At 39.6% G+C, this 14133-nt stretch overlaps 1 protein-coding gene across 2 annotated transcripts in view; it reads right to left on the reverse strand.

Moving 5' to 3' along the window:
- LOC140122316 (guanylate cyclase soluble subunit beta-2-like) overlaps positions 1-14133 on the reverse strand; it is a 57107-nt gene that overhangs the window by 15635 nt on the left and 27339 nt on the right. For both annotated transcript variants that reach the window (XM_072143064.1, XM_072143065.1), the window contains exons 6-12: positions 13793-13974; positions 7304-7430; positions 6301-6404; positions 5796-6012; positions 3884-4204; positions 1138-1286; positions 442-588 (exon numbers count right to left, since the gene is read on the reverse strand). In XM_072143064.1, the coding sequence (XP_071999165.1) occupies positions 442-588; positions 1138-1286; positions 3884-4204; positions 5796-6012; positions 6301-6404; positions 7304-7430; positions 13793-13974 (1247 nt within the window). The remainder of the gene's footprint in view (positions 1-441; positions 589-1137; positions 1287-3883; positions 4205-5795; positions 6013-6300; positions 6405-7303; positions 7431-13792; positions 13975-14133) is intronic.

The following is a 14133-nucleotide window of genomic DNA, read 5'->3' on the forward strand; positions in this document are numbered from 1 at the left end:
TCCCATTGACTTCAATGGGGTTCGTTATTCGAGACGAGCACTCGAGCATCGGGAAAAGTTCGTCTCGAATAACGAGTACCCGAGCATTTTAGTGTTCGCTCATCTCTAGTAAATACCCCATCACAAACGAAACCTTAAGTAAATTAAAGTCATAGAAACTCTTCTGCCACTACACTGCCATATGACTTCAAGCTTCAGCTTTTGTATCTATGCATCCACCCTATTAGACTGTCACAACCAGGGTCTTCTTCCTTTAAATACTCATCCAGTAAGTTGGAATGAATGGTTCTCCAGAAATAAATAATACAAGTAATGTAAGATTCTAGAGCAGAATATAGTAAAAGCTTTTGTGTGACTTGGTATTTTTGGAGTATACATGAGTATAATTTGTGCTGTTTCTGCTCTTTAAGTATCCTATCTAAGTTTTTGAATAAAACTTACCTGAATAGGATTTCCAGTGACTGGATTCTTCACTTCTCTTGCCATAAGTATCATCCCCAAAGCAAAGTTTGCAACTCTTTCTGCATGAGTAGAAACAGGTACAGGTACACCACCCACAACCATGTATGCATCGCCTATAGTCTCCACCTTTCACATAAAGGGAAATATAAAATAGGGAACTAATTTGGAACTTACAAGGGGAAAGTAACTGAATCAGAGCTACAACTATCTTCAGCACAAATATGGTGGCTCATTCACCTTACTGCAGTGGGTTTAAAGCCCACCAGGGCAACATTGTCTTCCCACATTCCAAAAAACATACTAAAAGGCTGTAGTTTATGTATCTTGTATAGGAAACTAGGCCAGAATCCACATTGGTTACACGGATGTATACAGTGACATTTCCTCTGAAGCAATACAGAATACATTTCCACGATTCCAAAGAGGCAAGTTGTAGATTTTATAGCATAATATGCATTTATTTTTTACATTAATCCATGTGTTATGCAGCCAGGGAATTGTTTAACACTCCTCACCTACTTTTTCTTCCCATGCCTTGTTTCTGTTATAGCAAAGCTGTATTGGATTTTGTTGTCTATTGTATGTGATTGTTCATAAACTCTTCATTAACTATAATATATACAATTCAGCTTTCTAACTTGATAAACATTATGCACCTTCAATTGAAACAAATACCTTATAGACATCATGTACAGTGGTTAGTCTGTCAAATCGGAGATACATAGAATTTAACATGGAGACTATCTGGATCGGTTCACACTGTGCACAAATGTTGGTGAATGTGACCACATCACTGAATAATATTGTGCATTCTTTAAATTCACCTGAAAAACAGAAGTAGAAGTAGACATAATGGGGCACTTTTACTTAAAAATTTGGGCAGTTCACTAAACTTGCATTGTCCTTTTATAATGCTAAAATTGTGCGCATGAATATGTCGCTCCAGGTCCGACAGAGTTCACCATCTTTATGTGGCGCATCTTTAACATATGACGTGCAACATAATTTAAAAGTTTAATACCGCGCTCGGTCCGAATCAGTTGGACCGTCCGCCAGCACGTTCCTTAAATTGTGTCCCATGGAAGCCATCGCAGATGCGCCACAAAAGGGTTGCATGAAAACGCACATGAAAAACTGAGACACTGAACAAACTCTGACTGAAAACTGATTGCACTCTGATGCAAAATGTCAGTTTTTCACTGACCAAACCCTGATCGCTCCCTGATCCGACTCTGACGTGATCTGCAACGCAAGAGTGGAAGGGGCCTAAGAATGTGGGAAACTGCACTTAAAGTGCTCTGCCTGTGTATACGGATCGGTGCAGATGAAATTCATTAAGAACGTGCACCACAAATTATGAATCTGCACTGGCCAGACAGAGTTCACAATTTTTTTGTGGTGCACCTTTACCATAGGGCGTGCGACAGACTTTGCATGTCAAACCAGTTGCATGGTGGCTAGTGTGGCTGTGCCACAATACGGTCACGTGCAACACATTTGTGGTGCAAACACTTCTTAAATACCTATAAAAGCAGTTTATACCTAAAAGAATGTGCAAAGTCTGTCAGAAAACTGTCGCAAGCCCATAAATATAACTAAATGTGCCCTAATATTGGAGGAATTTGTTCCCACAAGAGCCAATCCTCGGATTGCCCCAAATAGAAGAGTACAATATCTGAAGTTGTGGTTAGATCTCACCCCTTCTATACTTCAAGAATATCTTTTAACAGTTAGTCAATGTCTGCCATCTATTGCCATTGGGGATAGTAAGTCAAAATAGCCATCTGTTCACCAGACCTGTTTCTTCATTCACACACTGTCCTAACTGCAGCGCCTTAAATCACCCAACCATTGGGCTCAGAATGACAGCCTGGATACTGGAACAAAGATTGTGGCAAAAACCTACGACTGGAAAAGTCACATTTATTGCAAAAGAATTAAAGAATTAAAACAAAGCGCTTTTCAGAAAACCACCATGGCCTCTTTTGTGTGTGAACACTATGGGGCACATTTTTCTTATTCTGGGTTTTTGTTGTCTAGTTTTGCGCCTCCTCTCGCTGGCAGAATTACCTTACTACTGTTTCCTGTGTGTTAAATGTGTACTTTTTTCTCTGTGATGGAGCACATAAAATCTGACGGGTGTTAATCAGACATTACCAAATAGTGTCAGACTGTACATCACAGGTAGATACACAGTATGTGTAGTGTATCAGCGAATCCAGGGTGGGGCGCTGTGTGAGGGAATAAGCGGAGCTGAGAAACTTTATGCATAGCAGCAGTTCTTGGGAGAATAGGTGAGAGTGCACAGCAGGAAGCATGGACTACATGAAGGATGTCAGGTAACCCCTGCTGCCTGCAATGTCTTACATTAACCTCTTCTGTGCCCTTACAAGGTTCTGGTGAAGAAGCAGCCACAGACACCGTATTATCTTGTCTCCAGATTTGTGCTGCACATCCCCCACAACACCCACCTAATAAAATAAACAGTCCGTGCAGTGAATTTTCCATGCTCGGACAGCCAGATCATGCTCTGTACGCCTGCTTTGAGCAGGTGTATTTTTTCGCCACGATACACACATTACAAAAAATACTGGCAGTAAATTAGACTAACACAGTCCAAAAGAGCAAAGACAGGAAGATAGATACGCCGCATGGATAAAAAAACAAGCTGGCAGCAGAAAGTCAAAAGTGCATGAGAAAGTTGGAAAAAAGTGCAAAAACAGTAATGCACCATGAAACAACGCAAAAACAAACCAACACAACAAAACTAATAATGATAAATGTTACCCTGGGTGTTTTCCATGATTTCCATTCTGGTATCCAGGCTTAAAGGAAATCAACCATTTAAAAAGAAAACCTGGAAATACCAACATTCCAGTCACCTTCATGCTGTCTTCTGCTAGTCTTGACACACAGAGATCAACTAGAAAAGAAACTTATAATTAGCAGCACAGAGCCCGGGGACAAGATGTCTGATGCTTTAGGCTGCTAATTATGCAGACCCCCACACCTCCCCCTCCCTTGCTGGAAGCATGGGAGAAGGAGGTGGCATCATGCCAGAGGTGCGGGGGTGTGTATAATTAGCAGCCCGAAGCACCGGACATCTTGTCCCCGTGCTCTGTGCTGCTAATTATAAGTTTCTTTTCTAGGCAATCCCGGCATATCCAGACTAGGAAAGCATCGGAATCAAGATTAAGAGAAGCAAAGGTAAGTATTTCTAGGTTTTTTTCAAATGGTTGATCTCCTTTAAATTGCATGACCCATGGTCAGGAGAATATTCAGTTAGGGCAGCATGTGAGCGCACTTGTTTACTTGCTATCCTCAGAGAGGTTGTGGGAAGCGCAGGGCTCACACTTCATCCCTGTACTTTAAATATGCATTTATAAAAGATCAAAATGTACACTGTTGTAAAGAAACTCACCTGCTTCTACTCTCTTGCCCTCCTTCAGCTGGTTGGCCACATGTTTTGGAAGCATGGCATACAGTAAGGCTTCTGTCTTCTTTTTCTCTTCTTCTAAATGTTTTGACAATATTCTAAGTTCTTCCTTCTTCCTCTCAAGCTGGTTAGATAGTTCCATCTCTGCCAGTCTTTGCTGGTTTAGTAGAATGAGGTCCCGTGTGACATCATGAGGTGCTATGTCCGAGATGTGCATCTGCCTCTCCTCTAACTCATGCAAGTTACGCAGCAGAGGAGAGCACAAATATAACATACACTCCATAGATTCCATCCATATCATCTGACCTGAAGACAAAACATAAACGTCTGCTGCACCCCAAATACTGACATTATTTTCTTTCTTATTCTGAAATGAAATGCTAACCTTATATCAACAATTATATAGAAATGTTGTGGAACAAAGCTAAATCCTGTCCACCATTACTTCTTCATAACTCTGAAACACATTCACATCCACCATCTTAGACCATCAGGGAAACCTCCTACCTCTAACTGTTTATAACTATAAACCAGCCTGGATGGTATGAAATATTGTCAGCAATTCTGACCATCACAAACATAAGTGTAACCATGAAATGAGTAGTTTATTTACAAGTAAGCGATCATATTCAAATTAGTGACGTTTCGGCCAAACACAGGCCTTTGTCAAACACAGATCGTAGTAGGGAAAGAGTTTGCACAGCGTGTCAGGGAATAGCATGCTCGCTGTGTCGATACCTGAGCCAATGCTGTGCCAGCCAAACTCTTTCCCTACTATGATCTGTGTTTGACAAAGACCTGTGTTTGGCCGAAACGTCACTAATTTGAATATGATCTCTTACTTGTAAATAAACTACTCACTTGGCATTATATATTCCAAAGGAGTGCTTGGATTATTCTTTAACTTTGAAATATTTGGGGCGGGAACCCTAATCCTACCTAGCACCCATAATATTCGAGGTGCAACCACACACATCTATCGAATTAATGTAACCATGAAGAATGTAAAATATTTTACTTAACAGGAATAAATATAATTTATTCATATTCTACCTTAGATGCCATAAAATATTACAAATTCTGAAGTTTAGATTTTTAGTTGGGAAAAGTTAAGTTTTACTTTTGTGTAAAAGTTAGGGCAAAATTTTACTAGACAGTGTATTGCACCCAATTTATCACAGTGCCGGATATTGAATGGTAAATCTATGTCACTATTGTACTACTAACACATGGATGTGCAATATCGGGGCATAAACTTCAGTAGAAAAGGATTACTCATGCCACATACTCGGCCAAGAAATGGACCTGCTCAAAAACTTGGCTGCTTGGACAGTCGGCTCATACGGGGCCATGAAAAACCAGACTCTGGGGGTCATTTACTAAGGGCCCGATTCGCGTTTTCCCGACGTGTTACCCGAATATTTCCGATTTGCGCCGATTTTCCCTGTATTGCCTCGGGATTTTGGCGCACGCGATCGGATTGTGGCGCATCGGCGCCGGCATTCACGCGACGGAAATTGGGGGGGGGGCGTGGACAATCGAAAACCCGACGGATTCGGAAAAACCGCCGCATTTTAAAAAAGAAATGTGTCGCTTGGGACGCGCTTACCTTCACTTGGTCCGGCCCGGTGAACTCCAGTGCGTTCAGATGCTTTTCCGCACAGCAGCGCCACCTGGTGGACTGCGGAGGAACTACCTTGATGAATCCCGGCCGGACCCGAATCCACCGCAGAGAACGCGCCGCTGGATCGCGAACGGACCGGGTAAGTAAATCTGCCCCTCTGTCTGTATGCATCTAACCTTAGACTGTCTGGTATAACTACATACATCCATCAATTGACTTAGTTTGTATCAATTTGTGTAGAAATTAGGAGTTAACTAGTTTAAAAACACATACCTCTCAATTCCAACATTGGACGTTCTCGCCAAGATTCAGGCATCATCTCTCTCTTTGTCCTAAATACAAACTGACTATTAATGAACTTTCTCACATTAGAAATAGTCAGGGTGACTTCAGGGTGCACTGTGCTGAAATACTGATCTAGTCGAATCCCCATAGTCTGCAGACCAGGAACAATCCTTTGTATGCTCACACCCGCCTGCTTCACCCTCAGCTGAAAATGTGAATAAATAGGCATAATGTAACATTATACAACCAAAGATCATCATATCAGTACAGTACTGCATATTTTATTATTGTAATACATTAATATATTCTAGGTGTATTAGTAACACCTATAATTACTTTATTGAGTAGTCTGGACACTCCCATACACGTTAGATGAATGACCAGTCCCTCTAAAACCTTTCTATGTTCTACACTGGACTATGGCTATCCACCAACTTTTACCATTTACAGTATGAAATCTTTATGTTGTAATATGTATTATGTAATCTCTTACCTCTTCGTCAAACACTATATGAAATGGAAGCCCATTACAAAATGTTTTAACATCAACCCAGAGGCTCTTGGGATACACAGGCAGAAATCCTCTTAGCATTTTACCTGCAACAAAACTCATGTTAATTTTATTAGGTTAGTAAGTGGAATTATCAGTTCTGGAATATAGGTGAGAATCGGGGTCAGTAACAAATTGATAGGCAGCCGCCGCGTCTTTATAGCGAAGGGTTTGGCGTCGTAATAAAACTAATTCAGGAGATCAGAGATAAAATGATATCTGAGTTTATGGAGCGCAACTATTTAAATTAGCTAAAAAGGGTGAAGACATTTCATTTATAGAAGACATCTTCATTACCAAAGGAGCACGGATCTGCATTAGATCCTCAAAAACATCAGTAATTCCAAACACAACGTTAGATGACTTTTTATCTATGTATCTGTTATCTATTATTATCATCAATCTATGTTTATGTATATTCATTTATTGATTTGTCTCATTGACTAAGATATCTATTAATCAATGTGGACTAATTTACACTAATTCAATTTTGATGCTCTGCAGTGTATATAATATAATGGTGTATTGTTTAACCAAGAATTGATTCTCCATCAATTCCAGAGCATGGATAAAACTATCTGCATGTGATATCTTTAACAGAGACGACAAATTGAAATGTACAGCTTTGCAAGGGATGCTGGATGGGATGGTGTTTTATCCACATGGGATGGTGTTTTATCCACATTCTTTAGGAATTCTTTCCAATTGCCTGTCAATCAATCCTTTGTTGAACACTATTAAAAGAGACTGTTGTGTAGCTCAGGAAACTTTTACCTAGACTTTTTCACAAAAACATGGAACGCTGGTACACATACCTTGAGTGCTCTCCAGAGGGTTATATAGTCTGAAAATGCTGAGATTGCTATGTGAACAACATATTTCATAATGCCATTCTGGATCATGTTTCATAAAGATATATAGATTTTTTCTTGTGAAGAATAAATACCTCTTCCAAACTGAACAATGCCACGTATGGTTCCCCAGTGATTCTTCTTCCTTACAGGGCAAGCGGATACTTGGTTGGCTCTATCTCGTAATTTATTGACAGCATTTTCAATAGTCTGTGAAGAAATCTAGAGAAGATGGGTAAGCAGGTTATTACTAAAACGGTTTATATAGCCTAGTTTTTTACATTATCATTGATGCAATCCATGTACAGTAAATTGATTCAAAATAATTTTGGACTGAATTGTTACCATATTGAACTGAACTGAGTTGTTATCATATTCTGTAGCACTTACAGCATGGGGGACATATCCAAACAAATTAAAGACATTGTAGAGTACTAACATTGTCTGATGATACAGTAGGAGGGAGGGCCTTGCTCACAAGAGCTTACAGTCTATGAGGAAGGAAATGGTCCATGAACGGTCCATGAAATGGTCCAATTAAACGTCGGCCATAGAACAGTCAACACCTACAAATGTTGTTCACATTGATGACAGATTAAACTGGTCAACAAACAGAGACAATGGGGCAGATTTATTTACCCGGTCCAGTCGTGATCCTGCTGTGCGTTGTCCGAGGAGGATTCGGGTCCGGTGCAATTCACTAAGATTGTGCGTCCGAGTTCCTGCATCCGTCGCTTCCCCGCCGAGGTCCGCCGGAGTTCACCTGCTTCTTCCTGGTGCATGTGAGTGCTTGATCTTGCGACACAAATCCTTTTTTAAATTCCGCGGTTTGTCCGAATCCGTCGGGTTGTACGGCACCCCCCCCCCCACCATTTCTGTCACGTGCAAGCCGGCACCGATGCGCCAAAATCTGATTGCGTGCGTCAAAATCCCGCAATTCGGCGCAAAACCTGATGAAAGTGCGGCGTTCGGGCCCTTAGTAAATGAGCCCCATAGTCTACAATCTGCCAAGGATGTACGTCCTCAGGAAACTTAACAAAAACCAATAACAAAATCCTCAAAAAGAATAATCTTATTGGTGGTAGTTGGCGTTGTAAACGGAAAGGACAAGAACAAGATGAACAAAAATATGGCGTGATAGATGCTTCAGTAAATTTTAGTATAAAAAAATGTTAGTATAAATTTTAGCAATAAATAACTCCAGTCCCTTGCATTTCCTTATCCTGCTACAACTGAACGCAATTAGTGATGGCTAACATCAGCTGTGCTGCAGGACTGCGAGGTTCCACAACACATTCATCCCAAAAAACAATTAAACTTTACAATCAGGAACTATGTACTATAAAGTGTTGAAATAATAACAGCACCCCCCAACCCCCCTTAGGAAAAAAAGTGTGGGATGTGAACATGAATCGGCCTTGTTACATGAATATGTCCATTTTATGTTGCTGTTTCTGTCTATGTGATACATGCTCTTATATGTGCTGTACAAATCCTCAGGGATTAATAAAGATTTATTGTGCAGGCAGTCCCCTACTTAAGGCTTACAGACGACCCCTAGTTAAAGACGGACCCCTCTACCCCTTGTCTCTCTGAATGCTTTACTATAGTCTCAGACTGCAATGATCAGCTGTAGGGTGTCTGTAATGAAGCTTTTGTGATAATCCTTGGTCCCATTACAGGAAAACTTTTTTTTGAAACTACAATTGTCACAGGGTAAAAAAAAAAATGTGTCTAGAGCTACAATTATAAAATATAAAGCTTCGACTTACATACAAATTCAACTTAAGAACAAACCGCCTGTATTGAACTGTATGAGGAAGAAGGAGTGGCACAGAAGGTGACAATGCCTCTAAATGGTCCGGTTATTCTTAAAAAGGGATTAAATAATTGAACAAAGCTGAATGAACCAATCATCATCCACAATCCATATTTACAGAATCCAGATAGCATCAGTAATCTGTTTAATGCTATCCTTTGGTGAGGGATTACATAGATGTATACAGTTGCATTGCAGTATATTGTATAAGTGATCAGCCCCTAGGGTTGTCTAGGAAGCCTTTAAAAAAAAGTTTTAAAGAAAAAACCTCAAATCACCCCTTTTATCCAGAACATGTATATAAATAAATAAGAAAATTATTAAATTAAACATCTCTGTGATTAATGCTGTAAAAGAAAAAAGGATCAAAGTGTCCAGATTGTCATTTATTTTGCAATTTTGCCTCCATATGCTCAAAATGGTATCAAAGGATACGTCATGTAATCCAGAATAAATGACACATTGCCCAGCACCGTGCAAAGCTTTGAAAATTTTTAAAGGTATTAAGACATCACCAAACTATATTAATGTCTGTCATCATATTGTCCCAAAGAATGAAGTGGATGTGTCAGCTGGACAACACAGTGAAAGCCACTAAGAAGAAAGCCCACAAGAGTATGGTGCAACTGCAATCCACCACATTTGGAATTTTTATCCTGCTTCCCTGGACATGGAATTGAATATTTCAGTGTACCACCTGGAAGTACTGTTTGTTCCTCCGGTCATCTTTTAGCTTTGTTATAGGAAAAAGTTCAAAAATATGGCTTGTGGAAGAGGGGAGTGAGAGGTGAAAATGCAAAAACCTGATCCTGGGTCAAGGGTTAAAAATGATAGAGAGAAAGAGAGAGAGAGAATTCGGGGAATTGAAGCTGATGATTATGAAACCCCAAAATTTCACTCTATATAACGCCATTTATCACTTTTAAAAACTATTTTGTAGTATTTCCTGTACTGTTCTTTGTAGATGTTCAATAAATGGACTCACTGAAACCCAAGATACTAACTTCTGTTCCTGCACTCCCAAACCATGACCTCTATTGCCCTTCATCTTGTATTGTATTGTAATGAGTATCTTGGTACCATCTGTTATGTGTTGTGTTCTTCTCTCAGAATTAGTCACTTTCAGCCTACTGGCCAGAATAAGAACTGCAGGACATAGTAGTTAAAGGGATTCTACAGCCACTCTATCGAAAAAAATATATTTTATAGTATAGTTAAGGGCATTATATAATCTACTTAGTAGCACACTTAAAATTACCCTTTTAGTTTATTTTTTCTTCCTACTTAACTATTATTGTCTGAGCCTGGATAAACCAAAATGGCCATGTGTGCCTCCTTGGGACTTTTAAAGGGGTATTCTCGTCTCAGCGTTCACATTCAGTTTCATTAATCTGCCACATATAAACATTTCTTCAATTAGATGTTATTAAAAAAATGTACCCATGTAAAGATAATTTCTCATAAATGTAATCTTATGATCCCTTAGAAACAAGACTGTGTCCCTGGATACGGCCACCTCTGCTGGAGTGATTGCACAAAGAAACAAAAGGTTTTTGTATATGAAATGTCCGGAAGTGACTGCATGTCCTACAGCTGTCTTATGGTAATGAACGCTGAAGCCGGGTAGTGGGGTGTCTCAATAGTGCATGTCTGGCCACTGCTGCCAAAATGTGAGGTGGTCGTATCCAAGGAAGCTATCTCGTTTCTAAGGGACAACATGGCTACATTTATCAGAAATTATCTTCACACAGGAACATTTTTTTTATGACATCCAAATGAAGAAATGTTTATATAGGGCAAATGAATTCAATTAAATGTGAATACCCAGATGGAAATACCCTTTAAGTCCCATGACCATTAGTGGTACAGGCCTGCGCTCTCTGCAATATCTGTGTAAGGCTACATTCACACTACTGTATGGAGGATGTATATACGGCCGACGTATATACGGCCGATATACGTCCTCCATAGACAGCAATGGGCGCACGGCGCCCTACGGGAGCGGTATGGTGCAGTACACGTGCGGCACCGTACCGCTCCGTACCTGGGAAAAAGATAGGACCTGTCCTATCTTTTCCCGTAATATGGCGCTGTGCGCCATGCATCTCTATGGAGAGGGGCGGGGTGAGCTGCGCTCACCTCCTCCTCCTCTCCCCGTGCACTGCCGTTGCCCGCTACAGTACGGTACGGGCGGGCGGGCAACGGCAGTGTGAATATAGCCTAATGCATGTGAATGCAGGGCGTGCATGCGTGACAAAAAGGAAAGACTACAGATCATTTCTTTCGATATCGTCAAGGTAAGCACACAAGGTAAATATAAACCAATGTAACATATCATGTAAATGGCTAAACATAGAAAATAGGTTTAAATTAACCATTTGCTATATTTAGGAAGATAACACTTAGTGAATGGCTGAAGAACCCCTTTAAATATAATTAGCAAAGTGTTTTTATCATATTATCAAAAACATCTAAAAAGATATATTTACACATTTTCTGGTGACAGATTCCCTTTAAGACATTGTTTATAAATCTATTCCATTGTTTGGGTCCAGCTCTATTCATTAGTAAGATATACATATATTTATAGTTAGACCAGTGTATTGTATATTTTCAGTGCTATAAGAAGCAATTAACCTTAACATAGGTATAATCATTATTGATGTAAGTAATGTGAACAACATTGAACAATATTGAGGCTGTTTGTGGATTAAGATACATAACCAATGTATAAGCTAGTGAAATATCATCAATGACCTTCACTTTCAAGCACAGTATTGATTCCATAAGAACAATTAGTAAAATGTAGAGATCCATCAGTCATTGTTACCATGGTAATTGCTTCCCCATTTACAACATTAAAATTATCTATATGATTGGATTGTATTAAAGGTCTTTTCTGGGCTTTAATATTGATCACTTACTGCATGCTGTGGATAGGTGATATGTATCTGATCAATGAGGGTGAAACTACAGGCATTTATACATTCAGCTCTTCATAAAGACTGTGACACATTGGCAAATGCACAGCATCATACATTCTATAGTGGTCTTGTCTGGTACTACACACATTGATTGATTTCAATGTCAGCTACAGTCACTACAACCACAAAAATGTACGACACTGTGGGTGGTAAACAAGGAGAATAATTGACAAACCTTCTTATAACAGCTGATCATTGTGTATGCTGGGAATCATACCTCTATCCATATGATATTGATGACCTTGTCTACACATCGGTCATTAAATCTCCCCAAAAAGACCTTAAACCTCACGCGCATGGTGGAGCCAGTTACCTGGATTCCTTAAATTCTATGCCTACTTATGGTGACATTATATAGCAGTGTGTTTCAGAGGAACAGAAAGGCCAGGATTTCTATTCCAGAAAAACCTTATTTTGCCTTTGTGTTGACTTTAAATAATATTTCATAAGCACACACTGCATGAAACCAACCAGTTTGATACATTAAGGTGAAATACTTACATAGATATAAATGAAGGTTAACTTTTTCTACCACTCAGTTGCAGGATATCTACCACCAGGATCAACGATTGCAAACCTAGCACACTGGCATACTGGTGTGTGAGCCCTCTGGCATGACCACCTGTACTTTTAGCTTATAATGCCCTTGTTTTTACCAAAAAAGGCTTTAAAATTATGCAAATAAGCCTGAGCAGCTCCAGGCTCATTTAAAAGCTATGGAACCCAGAGCCCTTCAGGCTCATTTGCATAATATTTAAAGCCTTGTTTTGTAAAAAAACAAGGGCTTAAGGAGCTAAAAAAAAAAGAATGGATCCTGCCATGGGGGGCACATACCAGCATGTAAGTGTACTTGGTTTACCATTCTTGATCCTGGTGGTAGATTTCCTTTAACCTATAGAGGCATCTTCAAGGTCTATATGCTCCAGTTGGCCACAGCTTGACCTATCACCATTCCTAGAGGTGACTATAATAAACCTCAGCCCAAACACAAAAAAATATTTCCTTACTCAGAATCGGCTATGTATCACTGGTCATGAATCTATGGTTGCGGTCCATATTAGGGTGGATTCTCACCTGTGTTTTTCACTGAAGCCACTTTGGCTCACGGACACATACAGATTGGTTTTCTCTTCCTGGCTACAGTGCTTTTCCACACTTCATTTCCACAAAAAATTTAGAACACTATCCTTCTTGTGCTCACTGAAAACATAGGATCAGTGTTAAAAAATGAAGTGTGGAAAACACATTGAAGAGAAAAAACTCTGATGTGACAGAGCCCTTATGGAAATCAATAAAGCAATTAACATCATGTAAATATTAAAAGGTTTAGAATAATTCGTGTTTTGGATGTCATTGCATTGTTATCTCCTTTCATATCTGAAGGTTGTTATATTGCAGAGATAGGAAAGTAATGAAATGGGACTTGGATGATGCTGCTGTATTATGGGCCAGAATTCCAGGCGGCATAGGAAGGGACCCAGGTGCGGGCAGCTTCATTATCATTCTCCCTGTGCTCGTCGTGATCCAATAGATAATATTCACAGCACAATTGTTCAATACATCAGCAGCCCTTCTGTTATTGGAAAGCTAACTTCTTAGTGATGATGGGAATATGATAGATGCCTTCTGCTAGCATAGCCTCCAGCCAGTGTCAAATATTACATAAGGAGAAATTTTATTTTCAAGAAAATTTTGGAGGACATTAATTTTTTCAACAACTCCAACCCCACTGCCAAGGAAAGGCCAAAAGTGGTGAAAAAAAGTAGAAAATTATGACAAACCTGTTTGTTATTTTGTTGCACTGTCGGTCTGTTGGAGCATTTAGGGGGAACTATCGGTCGCTGAGTAACCAGAAAGACAATGTGTTCTTTTTTCCCAGTTCTTTCTTCCTCATCCGATTGACTGATTATCTCCATTGAAATTTCTGTTTTGAAAAAGTCCATTGCCACAGCCCCCATTATACCTGAAAAATAGATATATTCATGTTCACATCAGCTATATATTATAGTGTGTTACGTGTGTTATTATAGTGTGTATGTATTTTATACATTATTAGACACAAATATTAAAATTGTCATTAGTCTCTGTTCTAGAATATTCCGACTGTGAAGTTGTTGTTACA

The sequence above is a fragment of the Engystomops pustulosus genome, chromosome 3 (genome assembly GCF_040894005.1).
Source record: "Engystomops pustulosus chromosome 3, aEngPut4.maternal, whole genome shotgun sequence".
NCBI classification, from domain to species: Eukaryota; Metazoa; Chordata; class Amphibia; order Anura; family Leptodactylidae; genus Engystomops; species Engystomops pustulosus.